Below are 18,487 nucleotides of genomic sequence, written 5' to 3' on the forward strand. Positions count from 1 at the left end.
ATTCACACGCTCCCTCGGTGCACGCCCAGCCCCGGGCCTCTGGGACTTCGGAGAGGACAGCAGAGCTCACCCCCGGGGCCCTCCAGCCGCGCCCCTACTAAAGCTTGCGCAACAGGCGACGGCTCCGCGGACCCGGCTCGCACTGCCCCAGCCCAGACCGGCTCCTGGGGAGGAGGGAGCGGGAAAGGGGTGTGTCCCCGCTGCGTGCGGGGCGCAGAGGCAGGGGAGGGGCGAGGCTTAGAGGCGGCGCTGCGGCGCCTATAAAGTCGCCCTCCGCCCGGACATAAACAAACCTCGCCCGGCTCCCCGCTGTCGCACCGGAGAGCACGCCGACCCTTACTTCTCCCAGTGTTGTCGCTGGGCGCTGCGCCACCACCCTAGCCACCGGCTCCTTTCCTCTCTCCCTCTGATTTAGGTAAGCCTGGCACCCTCTTCCTCCCCGGCACAGGGACAGCAGAAACGGGTTTCTTGGGAGTGCTGTTGGGGCGCTTGGCCCGCCCTTTGTGAACCGCAGGCTTCTGGAGCGAGCGCTATGGAGCTGCCAGAGCGTGGCGACCCAAAGGCGCGGGCTAGGGAAGGAACTCTGAGGCGCCAGCACCGCTGGAGTAGGGGTTTCGACTTGAGAAAAGGGCGGGGGAGACTGATCGCCGTCTGCTTTTCTTCTCACTGGAGAATCGGGGTCCTGGGGAGTCGGCGAACATGCGCTGAGCCAGCGCAGAAACACCGGAATCGCGCTTCCTGGGATCCTCCCAGAGGCACCGCTGGCCCGGTTGGCCCGCGCGCGTGCTGGAAGTGGGCGCAGGAGGTGCTAGGTGTGCGTGTGTTGGCGGGGGGTGTCAGGATGACCCGGGAGGGAGCGGTTGCGCCGCGGGTGTAGATGCGGATGGGTAGGGGTGAGCAGCGCTGGCGAAGAGGCTGGAGAAGGGGGAGTGGGTGTGTCTGGTTTCCAGACTGGGCCAGGAACGGAGTAGATATGAGGGGCGGTGCCGATCCAGATCCTGAGCTGGGTGGTGCGTGTGAGAGAGGGCGTGTGTGTGTGTGTGTGTGTGTGTGCGCGTGTGTGTGTGCGCGCGCGCGCGCGCTCGGGGTGGGGGGGGTCGGGGTGTGTTACGGCGCGTGCCGCACGCGCGAGATCGAGTGTCAGCGAGTGCCGCCGGGCAGGGTGAGTCCCCGAGGCTGCCCGGGGTAGGCGCTGTGGCGGCGCTGGAGAAGTAGCTTGGGCGCGAAGGGTCGCGCCTGTATCTGGCGGCCCTTGAGCTGACTGCAGCTAGGAGTGTCGTCATTGTCGCCTCGGCCCACCCGCCCCCGCTTTCCTTCCCTCCTGTGTCTCTGTGGCAGGCCACTCCTGTGGTCCAGCGGGAAGAACAGCTGGAATTGGCCGGCTGTTCCCGGGAGATCGCCGCGGTCTCTGATTCAGCCTCGGGAGGAGGTTCGGGCAGGGGTGTGGAACGCGAGGGCTCCAGGGAAAACACGCTGTGACCGCCTCTGTCGGATTAGGAGCTGAAGCTGGGATTTAGGGGACCGCTTCCTCACCACTGCCATCTCCCCTCCTCCCGCGTCTGTTGACCCAAGCTGTCAGCTGTCCTAGCGTGTCCCCAGCGCCCGCCCCCTCTCTGGGTTGAACGTGGGAGATGCGTGTTAGAAGCAGCGAGTAGGGAAGGGAGGGCCGGGTTATCTCGTCCCCAGAACAGCCTTTCCCCACCGTGTCCTGAGCACTTCAGTATGTTTGGTTCCTTTAAGCTCCCGGGAAGATGGAAGACTGAGAGTTGAGCTAGTGGCTACACAAGGGCTCTAGACATCCTTATATGCCAGTCAGCCAGCTCCGCCTTCCTCCACGCCACCCAGGGAATGTGATATCCAAGTACAAGCCCTGTTCTTGGTATGAAAACGCAGCTTCAAGGCAAACCTTCCAGCCTGGCCTCCTCCTGTCTAGACATTCTGGAGTCTCCACTGCGTTTCACAAATGTGAATTGGAAGAAGCAAGGTGCAGGGGGAAACCCCGCCTGCCTTTAGGGGCTAGCCAACCACCAGCAGCAGGGGCACTGGCACAAAAGGCACAGAGCCTGATTGGCCAGGATGGCACCAGGTGGGGGTTCAAGGAAGATGCCAGGGAGGGAGTAGTTCCAGTTGGTGATGAAAAACTCCAAAGGGAGGATGTTTAGGTGTAAGCATTGACACTGGGTGTCCCCTGTCCTGTACCTTCTTAGCTTTGTGGGACCTTGTCTCTCCAGGAGGGTGAGTAGAACCAGGGTGGGGAGGAGGACTTTGCCTCACCCTGGAGCCTGGCAGCTGTCCCAGAAGCCGGCACCTAGGAAGAGTCCAACCATCAACAGGGAGCGGACTGTCCCCTTCCCTTCTGGTCCAGTAGGTGGGGTCCCAAGGAGGAAGGTGTGGGTGGAGGTGTTATGTTTGGCTATGGATCATGTATCGGGGCCTCCTCTCCTGAGAGAGTTCTCTCAGAGTGGCAAGCAAATCTGCAGTTGCAAGCCATTGATTTGTAATGGACCTCTCTGCACTTTGCTGATGGGAAGTGAGACCCAGAAACAGGGACACTTGTGCCAAAGCTAAGTGAGAACCAGAACTCCCCCTCTAGGCCCATTTCAGGATCTTCTGGTTAGGGCTGAACTAGATCCTTGTCTGTCTCCTGTAGAGAGGTAATATGAAATTAGCATTCCACTAAGAGTGTAGACAGGGCACTTTGAGGCGGGGGGAGGCAGAATGCAGGGGATATTTTAAAAAGTATAAATCAGATGTTTAGAGATTAGCCAGATCAGTTGAGTGGGAAAGGCGCAAGGACTGCAGCCCCTGTTGATTGGCTTCACTGGTTGGGCTGCCCTTTCCAGGATAAATGGCAGAGCTGGTGGCTGAAGCCTGCTGGCCCGAGCTTGCTTCACAGGGGCCAGAAAGATGGCATTATGTTTTCCTGATGGCCTGAAGCTGTATTTCTTCCTTGGAACCCAACTCCAGAGCATCCATCCAAGGCATGACTCAAAGAGCCTGTGGCTCAGCAGGAAAACCAGCATGTGACAGTCTCTAAGGTCCTAGCAGGGAGCTGGGCCAGACACAGCAGGAAGGAAGGCTGCGCAGGGTTGGGACATCTCTCTCCAGAGCAGCTGCTGTGTCCCTTAACACCTGCAATCCTTGTAAGACGGGGCTGTATTATCTCCATCAAGTGGATGAGGAAACTGAGCAGGAGAGTCAGAGGCCTTGACTATAGCCATATGGCTAAGAGTGGCAGACCCAGACTTTGAACCCAGACAGTCGGTGTCAGAGTCTTCATGCTTTGGCATGGAAACATGTTGGGGTGCCTGGAGAAAGCAGGCCAGAGTGAAAGTACAGAGAGGTAATCAGCCCTGGCCTCAGCTTCCTGGTCTGTAAAATGAGAATGACAGCCTTAACAGGATATCAGAATCTTGACCCAGCTGATCCATGTAAACAGAAAAGTGCCCAGCAGGTGGGGAGCACTGAGTAGGGGTGTCAGCCTTCTGGAACCATGTCCTGGGCAGTGTCTGGGGCCCCTTGTTCTAAACCTACCCAGGGCTGAAAACACCTGCACATGCTAGAGCCAGACTTGGACTGAACTCGCGGCCAGGTACCCTGAAGGCAGGGTGCAAAGACTCTGTCCCAGAATGCTGGGGAGAGGAGAAGGAGGGAGTGGCCACACAAGCCATCTTGTGGCCTCTGGGTCTGGCAGTTAGTGGATGTTGGATGCTGGACGTACCTCGTGGACATGTTCTTCTTCTCAGGTTAGAAAACTGGGGCTTGTACAGGAGACTGCCCTGTCAAATGAGTGGGTTCAGATCAAGGTAGTGAGCTAGGCCCAGCCATTTCAGACTCCTGTGTTGCCCTCTAAGGCCACCTTTAAGGCCCCTGAGCCCATCCTTCAAGGATGGACTTGTTCCTGGTTCCTGCTTGCGTCTGGTCCAGAGCCTGCCTGCCAACCTGTCTTCACCGTGGAGTGGAGCCGAGCTGTGGGCAGTCTCTGCTAAGCAGCCTGGCCTACTGTGTGTGGCCGGGTTTGTTCCCTGGAGAGCGCACAAACAGCAGGTGGACACTGAGGCCCCATCGGGAAGGTGGAGGGCTGCTGTTGGGTGTTGGTGTGGAGCTGAGTTCTCCAGGGTAGGCCATGAATGAGGAGAATGGCCGAGAGTCAGTCTTGCCACCAAAGAAGAGGAACTGATGACAAAATCGAGCCCACAAACAGTCTCTTTTGATGGGACGTGAATGCCTTGTCAGGAGTCCATCTTTGATCCTTCCTCCACCTCAGCCTGGGGAACCCTTTAAACAGGAGTGCATTTTAATCCCTCTGGAGCTTCGAAGAGAGAGGTGGGGTGCAGGTCCTCTTCCTCCCAGCTCCCTCCCCGCCTCCGCCTGCCTTGACTTTCAAAGGTTCTGAGCACCCTGCCCCAAATATGGATGTGAGTGGGACTCCTGTGAACAGGTGACTCTGAGGGTCTCTGACTAGCGAACCCTGGCCTCTTGGTCTTCCTTCCTCCTTTCTGCAGAAGGAAGGTCCTGTGTTGGGTGACTTGAGTGTCCCCTGTGTCCTGGGATCATCACGGTGGATTAGGGTGTTTCTCTGCTTTTCCGTTCCTCCAACACAGGAGACCCTGGCCCCTGGTGGGTGTTCCATTAAGGCCATTCAAAAGGAAAACTCCAAGTGTGAGGGGAATAACTTGGGCCACTGTGTGTCAGGAAGACGGGTGGGCCATTCCCGAGGGTGGGAGCAGCGAGACCATCTGGGGGAAGGATCTTGTGGGCCAGGCCAGCATCTGATCCTGGGGACAAAGGGCCCTGTATGAGGGATCCATTTCCGCGTCCTGGGCTAACACTGGCTCTGTTTGTGTGATTTCAACAAATTATCTCAGACCATCCAGCGCAACTCCCGCCTGTCCCGCAGATTCACAGAACAATCCTTTAACGAGACCAGTGTCCTCCTCCGGACTTCCAGTTACTGGGCTTGGCCCCTTGGACAGTTGTCTTCTCTCTGCCAAACCAGTGGCTCTGCCAGACTGCACTGCCAAGACTCCACTGAGAACCTCCAGGAAGGTCCGGTGTACTGCAGAGAAGGGGGTGGGCCTCTGTGGATTCCAGACCCTCCCTCTTCCTGCTATTGTGTTTCAGCTGCTCTCCTGACCTCTGGGTTCTGGGCTCCAGTTGAACCGGCAAAACTTTGGTTTCGGCTCCAGCAGGTACCCAGGGAACGCAGGCCATGCTGGTGATCTGACAGCGAGTGGGGCTGGGGTTTGTCTTCCTTGTAGTGTTTCTGGTCTCGTCTTTCAATACTGAACAAGTCAGTGACACCTGCCAGGTTTCAGGCTCCATGCAGAGCACGAGGCCCTAGGAATCCCTAGTCTGGAGGTCTTCTGCCCATGACCCTGTACCTTTTTATTTTTTTTTTCCTGATTTCTCTCTCAGACGTTGAAAACCCAGTCTCAATTCTTCCTTTCTCTAGTTGGGGAACTTTCTTGAGGGTCCAGCGAGTCCACCCATGCTGTTTGCTTGGCTGATTACACAAGAAAAACACTGAGCGTTAAGGCTGCCAACCTCCTCACCCTCCCAGGGCCTCCTGTTTCCAAAGGTCCGAAAAACAGCAAGGGAGCCGGTGACCTGCCTTGAAGCTTGGCTTCAGAATCTCTTTGGCAAAGAATCGGCCAAATAATGTTTCCGCAGTGAGGCTGGGGATCCTGGCACGTCCCGGGGAGGTCCTCCTTGGAGTCGTGCAGAAATGGAACTGTTCTCTGGAACTTTCTGGGGGTTTCTGTATGGGGAAGTCTCTGTGTCGGGCAAGAGCAGTATTGATCCTCCCTTCACGCCCTTTAAAGATCTGCCCTATAAAGAGCCCAGTGTACTGGAAAGAGCTCTGGCTGGTTTTCACGTGGCTTTGAAACCAGGCGTGTTACTGAGGGGGCAGAATCCAGGCAGGTGGCTAATGATGACAATCTGTGCACAAGCTGCCAGTGTCCCCTCCAGGTTGGTTCCTGGGCTTCCCTGCAGAACTCTGGAAGGCTGTGGGTCGCTTCCTTTAAGCCCCAGACCCGCTCCCATGGCAAACCAGTGAGTCTGGTGTTTCCCTTGGAGGGGAGGGGTCCGCATTGTGACCCCGGGAAGCCCTGTGTCCCTCCTGTTTGAGCCTCGGGCTGCCGTCTGTAGACTGGGCACAGTACTACCCACCTTTCCAGGGACTCTGAGGCGAACAAGTGGAACCGTGCAGAGGGAACATTTCAGAGCACTGCGGTTGCCAAGTCAGGAGGCACCTGGGGGAGAACTGAAAGCAGAGGGGATTCTGGGCATTGTGAAGGGAGCATGGAGAAGGCTAAGATGGGTTTTGCCCCAAGTGGAGGCTGCTCCCAGTGGCTCAGCCGCGACTGTGACTGCGCAGGCTGTCCCACCCACCCACATGCATTGACCGACTGGTGGCCAAGTGTAGTCAGCCCTGGGACGCTGCGCTGCCACAGATGGAGGGAGGTCTGCTGTGTGTTCAGGGCACCGTGGTGTCATGGCCAGCGTTTCCCTTCAAGGTTGCTCCTACCTGTGCCAGCGTGAAGCTTGCTGGCTCAGCGCTACTCCGTGCCGGCGTGGTAGGCGGTGAGCATGCTGGTGCCCTGCTCCTGGGCTGCTGTGATGCTTGTAGCAAATACAGACTGGAGAGCTCAGTTGGTGGCCACACAGGGGGCTCCTTTGGCTGTCTCTGCTGAATGCCCCTCAGTCCTACCCCATAGGGATTCCAGGGGCCCAAAAGCAGTTGCTCAAGAGGACAGAGAGTTTCCAAGAAATAGCCTGAGTTGGAGGCACGACAGAGCCAGGCGGAAACCTCAGGCTTAGCAGGCAGGAGCCTGAGAGACTGAAGTTCACCTGGCCACAGCTGAGCTGAGCCCTGTGAGGGTCCCGGGCGCGTGGCCCTTTGGCCTTGGTGTAGCACGCTCCTGCGGTTCCCATGGGCCCAACTCATTGTGCACCAGACAATTTCCACGGAATGTGCCCTGGGCATACCTGACGGATGGGGAACTTGAGGCCCAGAGAGGGCCTTGTCTGGAGTTATGAGGTGGTAAGATGGCAGGATTCCCGTGCCAAGGACTCCGAAGCCAGTGCGTGTGACACTTAAGACCTTTTCCTTTTGTTATTTTTTTTTAATAAAAACCTATTTTTTCATGAGTAGGGATTGAACCCAGGGACAATCTACCTTTGCTGAGTGACATCCCCAGCCTTTTTTGTTTTCTATTTTGAGATAAGAGTCTTGCTGACTTACCAAGGCTAGCCTTCAACTTGCGATCCTCCTGCGTCAGCCTCCCGAGTCACTGGGCTTTCAAGTGTGCACCCTCATGCCTCGTATTGACTGAGGCTTTCTGAGAATCACAGACTGTGTGTCCCTTCCGTCCCATAGGAACTGGTTAACTATTCCCGAGTGGTCTCAGATTCCCCAAGACACCTCTGAGACCCAGGCCTTGGGGTCACATGCTTGTCTTTAGGCAGATCCTGGTCTTGGCTTGCTTTGGAACCCATGAGTTCCTGAGAATCTCTGATGGTCTCTGGGGTCTGGTGCAATGGAGAGGTACTTGCCCAGCCCTCTGGGGCTTGGTCATTTGTTGATGGCCGTTGCTGGTGAGGAAGAGGCATGGTGGTAGTTCAATGAAGGCTGGAGACTCCTGTGCTGTTTGCTAAACATCTTCCCTGTGATCCCCTTTTGCTGGGCCACCGTAGGGACTAACGGTGTAAAACACAGGTTGTCTCCACACATACCCCGGTGCTCTCAGGCAACCAGGGAAGACAAGGACACTGATTAACTGAGCAGCAGTGTGCCAGCTTCAATGCATCATTATCTAAGCCCCTGCTGCTTCCTGGGAGCAGGAGTTATGATGTCCAATTTGCAGATGAGCAAACAGAGTCAGAGAGTCCCAGATCCTTGGTCAGGATCACATGCCGATGAAGGGCAATGCTCAAGTCTGACCCACCAGCCTTTCCCTTAGCTCAGAACAGCCTACCCCTGCTCTGGTGTGGAGAAGGAAGAGGGTGATGCCAGCCAGTCTGTGGGATACCGTGGTGGCCTGATCCCTGTTTTTGAAGTGGGGTTTTAGCAGAAGGAGACTGTCCTGACCTCATTCCCTGCCTCGAGGGCTTCTTGGAGAGCCTTGGAGAGGCCAGTGGTCATTGTGCAAGTGGAGCAGGGAGCAGGGAGTCAGTGTCCATCCATGGTGCTGTGTGGAGTCTCTGCTGGTCACTTCACTGTGGCCCCTTTCTGATCCCAACAGCTAGGACTCTACAGGGAGCTGTGGAGGTGCAGGGGTGGAGTCTAGCACCTACCTCCTGTCTGCTGTTACTTGCTGGGCCAAGTGGCCTCTGTCAGCTGTAGGATGTGACCACTGAGTGTGGCCCCTGTGGGGGAGTGGGCCTAGAAGCACCAGCCAGAGCCCCAACCCAGTGCATCTTCCTCCTGGTGGAAGGAGATCAAGCACCACAAGGTAGTTTTGTGCTGGAAGTGAGTTCTTCAGTGGTCTCTGCTCTTGGTTGGTGACCATCCCAAGGGACAAGCAGAGTATGGGGAAGAATCAAGAGTATGCATTGGCTGGCCCCACCCTGGCGAGTCCTGCAGATGACCCTCTGTGACCAGGACACTCATCAGACCCACGGATCAGCCTCCTCTTCTGTGAAGGGACAGCAATGAAGTGGTGGGGCATGCGGGGCGGGGGAAGGAACTACATTAAATAAGAACTGTGTCTGACAGACCTTCTCTGGATACCCGTTTCATGCCAGGCGCTGCCAAGGTCAGCCCCTCCCAGCCAGGTCTGATTTGCGCCTGGAGATGTTTGGCCATGTCACAGGCACCTTCGGCTGTCAGGACTTGGGGGTGGGTTTGGGAGGGCCTGGGATGGTGGCTACACATCAGAGAATGCTCAGGGCAGCGTCCAGCAGGAAGAACTCTGGGGCCCCAAGTGTCGGTAGTGCTGAGTCCTAGGACGCCGTGGTGAGGACAGCATCTGCCCAGTCCAGGAGAGCGCAGCCGCTGAGGGACATTTGGTCAGTGCACAGACCTGCTACGTGAACCCAAGGGGGGCTTCCAGGGGCACAGGAACTGGGTCTGTGGGGACAGGAACTGGCTGTTTGCTCAAGGCAGAATCCTCAGACCTGTCACACAGTAGGTCCCCATCAACAAAGTCTGCTTTTGTCTCAGCCCCATGTTAGGTGCTGGAGAACCCTACACAGGAGGAAACCTCTGATGGGCTACAGCCTTGAGGCCTGGCTTCCTGGGGCTCAGGGGCTCTGCAAGGGCAGCTCTGGAGGTGCAGGGCAGGGTGGGTGGGCAGGTCCTAGGAGGGGAGAAGGGCAGCTGCGGGGGAGGCTCCACGCCCTGTGCCCTGTCCCCATCTGCATCCACAACACCTCTTTTTTTAAAATCTGTTTTTGATCTTTGTTATAACATTTCCTTTGGACAAAAACGTCTGAAAATAAAGTTTAGCAAGTCCTTTGGTTGGGGCATCAGAGATGGGGGAGGGGCTGGTGTTGACCGGCCACAGCCCAGGGAATGAGATGGGACAGCTGCTCTCTTTTGGCCTGCTGCAGGCTGACCATATGCTGGACCCCAGCAGCTGGAGAGTTCAAGGGGCAGAGGTCATCTGCTGGAGCCCCAGGTGTACACAGTCCTGTTCCTGGGGGCAGTGACCTAGAGGGGCAAACCTGGCAGGTGTTCTACCCCACCCCCGCCCGGGGCAGTTATGTTTATGAGCACACAGGCCCCACAGTATCTGTCCCTGAGATACAAGAACAACGTTTCTTCTGCTTTATCCAGTCCCACTGTGGATGTCAGAGTCCTTGGTTTGGCCAGGGTGTCAGTCAGGGACTGTTGACATTTTGGGTCAAATAACTCTGTCATGAGACTGTTTTGTGCATGGTAGGTTGGGCAGCTGCGTCCCTGGACTCTACCACTAGGAACCAGTAGCAACCCCCAGTCATGACAATCAAAAAGTGCCCCAGACAGTGCTGGAGGTGCCCTGGGACCAAGTCAGTCCTAACTGAGATACACACTGGGGGTCTCTGCCAGAGGAGGCCCTTCTGGCTCCAAAGAGCAGATTCGCAAGGGCTTGGTATTTAGGAGTCAGCCAGCCACTGCCTCCTGTGCTATGGGAAGCCAGGTCAAAAGAGGTAAAAGGGTTTTTCCCCACGTGTGCTTGGGAAGCAGAGGCTGAAGTTGCTCTCCTTTCCGTTCTGAAGGAGGAGGAGGAGGAAGCTGTGGAGGCTGATGTCATATTCAAATATGATGGAAATTTCTGGAAGCCACAGAAATCTGACCAAACTGGGCTGAACCCCACCAGCATGTGCTGAGTCCTTACAGATGTAGAAGAGTTTTCAAGGCCTTTTGCTCTCCTGGGTTAGTGGCAATTTAAAAGAGGATTTAAGCTGGACGTGGTGGTACATGCCTGTAATCCCAGTGACTCAGGAGACTGAGGCAGGAGGATTGCAAGCTTGAGATGAGCCTTGGTAACTTGGCAAGACCCTGTCTCAAAATGAAAAAAAAAACGCAAAGGGCTGGGGATGTGGTTCAAAGGTAGAGTGCCCCTGGGCGCCATCCCTAGCGTGCAACAACCAGAAGAAGAAAAATGGGGTTTAAATAAATGTATCCTGTACGCTACAGGAGTGAGTCCTGGTGGGCCGGGCACACGGATGTGCCAGGAGCTGGAGGTGGAGAAGGGAACAGGGCAGGTGAGCCCCCTGTCAGCAGAGCTCACAGGTGCAGCTGAAGGCAGCCCCAGGCCCCCCCACCCCGGGTGGCAGAGTGGAGAACCTGGCCTCCCCTTAGGTCCTCTGCTGAACAGGGAGGTTCAGAACCCCTGTGAGTCCTGCAGTCCTTTCCCTTCTATCACGGGAGGTGGTGTTGGCAGGGCCCTGAACTTCTGGAAGGCTCTCTGGGCTGTGTAGGCGAGGCATCCCACGGGCCCCGGTCTCGGGACCCTGAACGCGCTGAGTTAGCAAGGCTCACAGACCCTGGCTTTTCATGCCTCCTGCCTCCGAGCGGGCAGCTGCCAGGAATGCTCACAGATATAAAACCGACTTTGTTTTCAGAATGTTCTGGAGCATACTCCAAAGGCCACATAAAGGCATTCCTGGGGGGTGGTTATCCCCTGGGGGACAATCACGCTGTGGCTGCAGACCAGAGCACCCAGAGGTGAGCAGGAGCAGCCCACGGAATGCCATGTGCTGGCCCAGGCCTGAAGCCGAGTGGCCCTGCTCTTGCTGCTGGCCTCTGAGTTTCCCATGTCCCTGTGGGCCCAGGAGCTGGCTCTGCAGAGGAGCTGGGGGCTGGGATTTCAGAGACTTACACTCTCTGCCCACATGGCATCAGAGTCCTGGGCAGCGGGGGCCAGGCTCCCACCCGGAAATGCAGCAGCGAGGGCTTGGGTCAGGCTGTTCCCACGGAGGTGCAGGGTCTGAGAGCCGGGCGGCCCAGCCCCTTTCTGTCGCTGGCTTCTCCTTCCCTAGTGCCCGTGACATTCCGGCTTTCCCCAGGACCCGTGGTCCTGCACCATGTATTGGCAGTGACTTGCCATTTCCAACTTGACTGTTGACCACAGAGTGAATGTCTGTCTGTCCAGCTCCCAGATGAAGCTGCAGACAGTGTGCTTCGCGGATGTCACTGCCTGCCCAAGTCCCACCTTCCCAGGGGCCCATCAGTCAGCATAGCAGGCTGGACTGGAACTGCGCTCTGGGTGTCCTTTTGCAGCCCTCCTTCCTGGCCCTTTGGGACCTGCCCGAGTTAGAGCCAAGGAGTTACAGCCCTGCCCCCGACCATCACCTTGCTCTGCCTCAGCCCCCAAAGTGCTTCTGTCCTCGAAGGACCTCATTCTTCCCAAATCCGACTGCATGCTCAGGGCCCGCCAGACCCTTGGCCGGGGTTTTCCCTGCTGCTTGCCTCCTCCCTCCTCCTGCATCGGGTGGCCCAGAGGGGGGTGTGTGCGCGTGCGGGTCTGCGAAGCCTGTTTCCCCTGCACATGACTGTGCCCCATGACGTTTCTTTCCTTTGGTGTCAGTCTGGGGCTTTGGAATAATGGGGACTCCATCTAAAATGCCACCGGAAGTGGGTGGGCCTGGACTCTGCGCGGGGAAGTGATTTTAGTCCAGGAAATCACTTTATTGGAAAGTAGCTGTGTCTGTGAGGCCAGGTTCCTCTCCCAGGACATGTGGGGAGAGCTGCCGGGCGGGCAGGGCCCAGCTGGCCTTTCCACCTTGGACGTGCTTCCTTCAGGAAGTGCTGACCTGTCTGTTTCCCCCCCGCCAGCAGGCAGGTGACAACTCGGACATGTCTCAAGAACTACAGGACGTGGATCTGGCCGAGGTGAAGCCTTTGGTGGAGAAAGGAGAGGTGAGTTGAGATGCTCCCGGCTGTCCCTGTCACATGCACACGTGTGCACACATAGGGACACACACATGCATGTGGACACACTCCCTGGTGCACACATGGGCACATAGCATGCACACTCGTGGGCATGGCACCCAGGCACACGTGCACGTGTAGGTAACGTGCCCGTGTGACCACATGTGTACCCCACGTGTGTACACATACTCACTGGGGTAGAGGCCCAGGTTCAAGTTCAATTTGACCTCTAAGTGCTATAGCACCGTGGACCAGGCCCCTTACCCGCCCTCTGCCCTCTGCCCTTCATTTGCCTTCCCCAGCCGCCCCCATCTGACCTGTGGTTCTAGATCATGCACATGGAGCCCCGTTGCCCTGGGTCTGCCTACTCCGTCCACAGCTGAGGGGTTAGAGCCACACACTTTGGGGCCACAGGGCCTGGGTTTCAGTCCTGCAATGGCATCTTGCAACTTTGTGTCCACAAAATTACAAAGTCCCAGCTGTCAGCCCTTGGGCTTGCTGTTACTGGCATTTTGGCCACACCCCTGGGATAGAGGCCTCCTGCTGAGAGCAGAGTCTCCTGCCCCAGGCCAGCTGCCTGGTCTGTCCTGGGCTGATTGTTCTGAGATGGAGCAACCTTTCCGTGGAAAGTTTGAAAGCCTCTTCACATCCCGATTCTCAGACACTCACAACTGCTCGTTATGAGGCCTCGTTTTTAAAGTGTGGCAACTTAGGCTTAAGAATGCCGTTACTCTAAGGCCAACCAAATGCTTTCACAGATGATCATTAACCTGCGTAGGCCATGCTGCGCCCGCCTCCGGGCGAGTCCTATTTGATGTGGCTGGTCCGTGGTGTCCTCTAGCAGAGGAGGCAGGGTCTTGCAAAATGTGTAGTTACAAATGTGGGCCATGGAATCAAACCCAGGCCGCTGCCTTTGGTGACAGGCCTGGAGTTCCTGCAGGGCTGGACACGTGGCTGCTGGCTTTCACCTCCTCACCTCAGGAGCTTTTCATCACCAACCCACGAGGCAACGGTCCTCATCCCCATTTTGCCGATGAAGGAACTGGTCTGGGGAGGGCGTTGCCAGAGCCCGTTCAGACGTGGATACAAGTAGAAATAGGAGCCAGGCCTGGGGAGGCTGCGGAGCCCCTGCCCACTGTTTGCTCCCGGGCTCTGTGGACCCTCTGTAGAGGGCCAGCCGGTGTCCACCACTGGCTCCGTGGCCCTGTGGCTCTGTCACCACTTCAGCTAGGACTCAGTATCCAGGGCTTCCATCTGAAGATTTAGCCAGCCACCCATCAAAAATATTTTTGAGAAATATTTTAAAGACAAAGACATGCCCAGACTTTTTATTATTCCCTAAAGAATTGGAGCCTAACCACCATTTACATTGCATTTACATTATAATAGGCTTTACCAGTCATTCAGAGATTATTTACATATACAAGAGGATGCTCCTAGGTTATATGCAAATATATGATTTTATATCGGGGACTTGAGCATCTGCAGATCTGTGTCTCCATCGGGTTCCTGGAACCAACCCCTTTGGATACCTTTGCTGTTATACCCGACAGCAGCATGGAGAATGTGTATGCAAATGGGCTTGCTGTGTCCCAATAAAGCTTTATTTATAAACAGATGGCGGTCTGCACTGTGCCCGCCCCTACTGGACACTGCGCATGCTCTCAGCCATTTCTAAATCTTCACTCTAGGTCCAGGACAGTCTTTGACAGTCCGACAAAACCCCCCTCACAGTACAAATACACATCAGCACGTCCCCTATGAACCACAGGAAGTGTGTTCCATGTAACCACAGGGAATGGTGTGCTGCGCCCTGCTACAGTCACTCCAGTGCATGTCGTAGGGACCCTCTCAATGCCAGTCCGCAGAGAACCTGTGCTTCTCTTTGCCCTGCACAGGATTCCTCTGGGTTCCTCTGGCCCGTGCCTGCTGTATGGACATGTCCGTCTTTTCAACCCTTTGCCATTACAGACAGTGAAGCGGACATGGGTGCCCTTGCTGTACCTGGTGTGCACACCACTTCCTATGTGTGCAGGCGCCGCTGGAGGAAGAACTCTCAGGAGTGGCTCTGCTGATCCCGAGGGTGTGCACTCTTTAGAACATCCGTTCAGGCCGCCTGTCGGTATCCTCAGAACATCTTGTTCTTGAAGCAGGCGTCAAAGAGCTTGTGGACTCTAGGTCATGTTCTCCTCCATCTCAAGAGGGCATTTACCTTGTCCTTCAGGGTGCACATGGAAAGGGATTCCTTCCGGTTCCCTACACGGACTCAGCAAGATATTTTAAGTATGATTTGCTGGTGGGAAGTTCTTCCTGATGTCTCTCCTCACTCTGGGCTATCACTGTGCTCCTGTTGACATTTTGAAAGTCAGAGGGGTAAAAAGATGTGTACACACACACACACACACACACACACACACACACACACACACACACGGCATGAGGAATCCTGTGCTTCCACCCGGGTTTAGCTTCTCTGGCATGTTCCTATCCATAACCCAGGAGACAGGAAACTTCTTGGACCCCCAGCAACTGGCCATCTGTTACGACGCAGGTTTGAGTCCCAGTTGTCCAAAGGGGGCCCATTCTGCTTCCCTGGCCTCCGCTGAGCCCTCCTTTCCTGGAGGCTGGCGGTGGGTTGGGCTGGGGCTTGGGTTTTGGGAGAACATCTGGATTCCCTCTCTGGGTCTGGAGAAAGGCATCTGGCCACATTTCTAGGAAACCCAGCCCAGCAAGACCCCGTTCCTCCTCCACGCCGCACATTCACGGCTCCACCGGCCACAGTGAGCCTTTCCCTGACTTCCTGGACCTTTCTTACCTCGGAAAGCTCTGGTGAAAGATGGAATTTAGGCTGAAATTTGCAATTTTTAGATCAAGGGAAATGCTTCGAGGTTTTCAATCTCCTTTCCATTTATGAAGGACTGCACTTTCATCCAGAGGCCAGACAGTGGCAGCCGTGGAAAAAAGAGGCAGGTTTGAGTTTTAAAAGTGAAGCCGGTGCATGGAGATAAGGGGACCAGTTAATCACCACTTTCCGTTCCGTAACCACTGAATCCTGTGGTCCGCTTAGACCTTCAGATCTTTATTCACCAAGGCTGTCGTCAAAAAGGAACCCAACCAGTGCCTCTGCTTTTCTGTTGGTCTGCTATTCTTTGAGATGAAAAGGAATAGCTCTCTTTGTAAGGGGGCCTTACAGAGGACGGAGGGTAGATAACAGGACATGTGTGTTCCAACATTATCTCTGTAACAAAGCCCCTTAGGAAACTGACCTCCTCTCATGTGTCTTGTCTCCGCAGACCATCACTGGCCTCCTGCAGGAGTTTGACGTCCAGGCAAGTACAGCGTGGGGCTCCTTCCTGTCCCCTGCGCCCTCTCCTCTCCTCTCTTTCCGCTGGTCTGAAGCGGATCTCTGTTCAAACCCTGGGGGCCAGGGAAGAGGGGGAGGCTGTCAGCCGGTCCCACACTCCACTGCTTCTCAGGGCAGAGGCTGGCTTGAAGAAACAGGAGCAGTCAGTTCCCCCAGGACCAGGTCAGGCACGCAGCCGTGGGCAAACGCAGGCAGATGAGGGGCCCTGTGACCTTGACTCTGGTGTCACGAGAGAAGAGGGGCCTCTGGAGAAGAGTTTGAGACGTTCCCAGAGAGAGTGGGGGACTTGCCGCAGGACAAGCGGGGTCTTGGCGTACGTGACAGGAAAGAATTGCAGCCTGGGCCAGTGGGAGGCAGGGACGGGGCGCATCTAGCAAAGCAGGCGCACACTCCAGGGAGGAGGTGGCCGTCTTGAGAGTGAGAGGTGCGGTTTGGGGTTCCCTGATCTTCTTCCAAGGGACACTTGGGTGGCTTGGGAAGGTAAGGAGTGATCCCAGGTGGGGTCTGGTGTCTGGGGAGTCCCGGGCCCTCCGGCCGACGTGGTCTTCAGTATCTGATCAGTAGATAGTGTGGAAAGTTCCTGAAGCTACAGGTTCCTCAAGATACCGAGTTTCTCTTTGCTTAATTGATTGATGGGGGTTAATTAACAGTGCACAGGCAAGTTTATCGCTTTTCCAGGAATTTGGGAGTAAGAGGCCTGGAGAGGGGACAGGTCTGGAGAGGGGACAGGTCTGGAGAAGTGCGCAGACTTCTGGGTGAAAATCTTAGTTTCTGTCCTTTCTCTCTGCCTCCTTCCTACCCATTTCTCACTCCTTCTGTCCTGCCTCACTAAAGACCATCAACCTGGCCTTCCCTGGGGTGCTGCCCCCGGATTAGAGCGAGCTGTGTTGTGCCCATGTCGACCACCACCTTCCTTCACAGGGCTCCCGGCTCTGAGCCTCCTGTCTCAGTGCGGCTCGCCCTCCCCATCCACCCACAGCCAGGGAACCGCATTATCTCTGGAAGGAGCGGAAATGCAGGGCGGGTGCTGGGGCAGTGGTTAGCGCAGGTCACTCGGGCCCTGAAGAGCTGCTCACAGTGCAAGGCCTTTGAGGGTCAGCCTGGGCTGACCACCCTGACCTCAGGCTCTCGAGCCGCTGGCACGGGTCGGACACCTTGCCCTCTGTGTGGTCATTGCTTTTCTTCCAAGGACACCTCATGGCTGTGCAGCCCCAATATCCAGAACACATGTGCCAAGTCCCACTCTGCCCGGCCCTGGACCTCCAGAAGATGTGGGGCCCCTTAGCACAGCAAGGGACACCCACTGATCCCTGGCGCCCAGTAAAGTGGGACACCTGTGTCCATGGTTAGAGCAGAGGAAGCCGAAGCTCAAAGGGGTCAGGCAGCCCAGCCTGCGGTCCATAGCTGGCCCAGCACCCCGTGGGCTTTTCCCATAAAACGTGCTTTTGCAGTCCCCATAGAAGAGTGGGGGCCTAAGTCAGGGGCCAGTCTCCTGATGTTCAGGACTCAGGCACTTGCGTCCCTTGAGGAGTGACATGGTGGGCCGCCACTGGACGCTGTCATCCGTTCCAGTGACTGCTTCAGCCTGGGCCCCTCCTCACTGTCAGAGGCGCCTGGGAGGAGGCTGCCCAGAGACCCCTCCTCCCTCTGCCTCATGGAGCCAGCCCTTGCTGTGCCTTGGCTGTCCCTTGGCTGTCCCAGCCTGTCCCGGCTCTGCAGCTGGTGAATGCAGGCCAGGGCTGGTTCCTCTGCACGCTGGGAACAGGAAATGAGCCGCTCACACTGAGAGCCTCGCTAAGGTCCCTCCTCTCAGCCAGCCTGGTGCAGCTCACCCCTTCAGCTGGGTGCCCTGCAGCAAGCTTCTGGACTTTCCTGCACCTAGTTATCTTCCACCTGTGGATTATCATCATCATCATCACACACCATGATAGCCAGTGCTTCTGAGCACCTACTATGTGCCCAGGGCTGTTACAACTTGTTGTATTTGATTTCTTTAATGAAATGCACTCATTTGATCTTTGCAAGACTCTGGGTAAGGAGGTTCTGGTGTCATCTCTTACAGCTGGGGACCTCCAGGTTACCCAGGCCGTGACCTGGAGAGCTGGAGTGTGGTCCCTGGCTTGTTGGTCCTTCCTCCAGGGCTGACTCAGACCCCACTGGAATTCAGGGGCACACCCACAGCTCACAGGCAAGGACACCCTCTCCAAGGTGACAAGGGAACCCACCGGCCCTGTACACACAGCAGAGATCTCAGCTGAGTCTGCAGGCCATCTGAGCTGCGAGCAGAGACAATTGGAAGGCCCAGCCCACCCCCTGCAGGGGCGGGACCAGGCTCAGGGAGGGGCTCCTGGGGTCTAAGAAGGATCTGGGTCTGGGGCCGGGGTCCAGACGGGACAGCATTCTCCCTCCCTCTCCTTCACCTTCCGCTGGCTCTGGCTGCTTTACTCTCTGAGCCCCGGGCCATCAGCTCCAGCTCCCTGCCATGACCTGGAATGTCATTTTGTGGCTCTTTGTGGAGCACGAGACTCAGATCTTGGTCAAGGAGGGCAGGGTCTCACGGCGGCCTCCAGTTCCACTTGTACTTAAGAACAGAAGAGTCAGTGTAGGGAAGTGAGCCACCCAGGCCACTCATCAGTGACTGGGGCAGGTTGTGCCAGACCCTGGGCCTCCCTCTCCCAGCCCCAGACGCCCCTGGCAGCCTGCACAGATGCCTATGAGGTTAGCGACTGCTTCCTGTGCCCGGCATTGAACCCAGGGCT

The 18,487-nt window shown here is 56.5% G+C and overlaps 1 protein-coding gene across 2 annotated transcripts in view; it reads left to right on the forward strand.

The window, feature by feature from the left end:
* Window positions 1-256: 256 nt before the first annotated feature.
* Ndrg1 (N-myc downstream regulated 1) overlaps window positions 257-18,487 on the forward strand; it is a 51,144-nt gene continuing 32,913 nt past the window's right edge. Inside the window, exons 1-3 of one of the 2 annotated variants that reach the window (XM_005316136.5) lie at window positions 257-415; window positions 12,269-12,352; window positions 15,658-15,693. In XM_005316136.5, the coding sequence (XP_005316193.2) occupies window positions 12,290-12,352; window positions 15,658-15,693 (99 nt within the window). In that variant the 5' untranslated portion in view covers window positions 257-415; window positions 12,269-12,289. The remainder of the gene's footprint in view (window positions 416-12,268; window positions 12,353-15,657; window positions 15,694-18,487) is intronic. The other variant, XM_005316137.5, reaches the window with a different exon arrangement.

This window comes from Ictidomys tridecemlineatus, chromosome 7 (assembly GCF_052094955.1).
Source record: "Ictidomys tridecemlineatus isolate mIctTri1 chromosome 7, mIctTri1.hap1, whole genome shotgun sequence".
Taxonomy (NCBI): Eukaryota; Metazoa; Chordata; class Mammalia; order Rodentia; family Sciuridae; genus Ictidomys; species Ictidomys tridecemlineatus.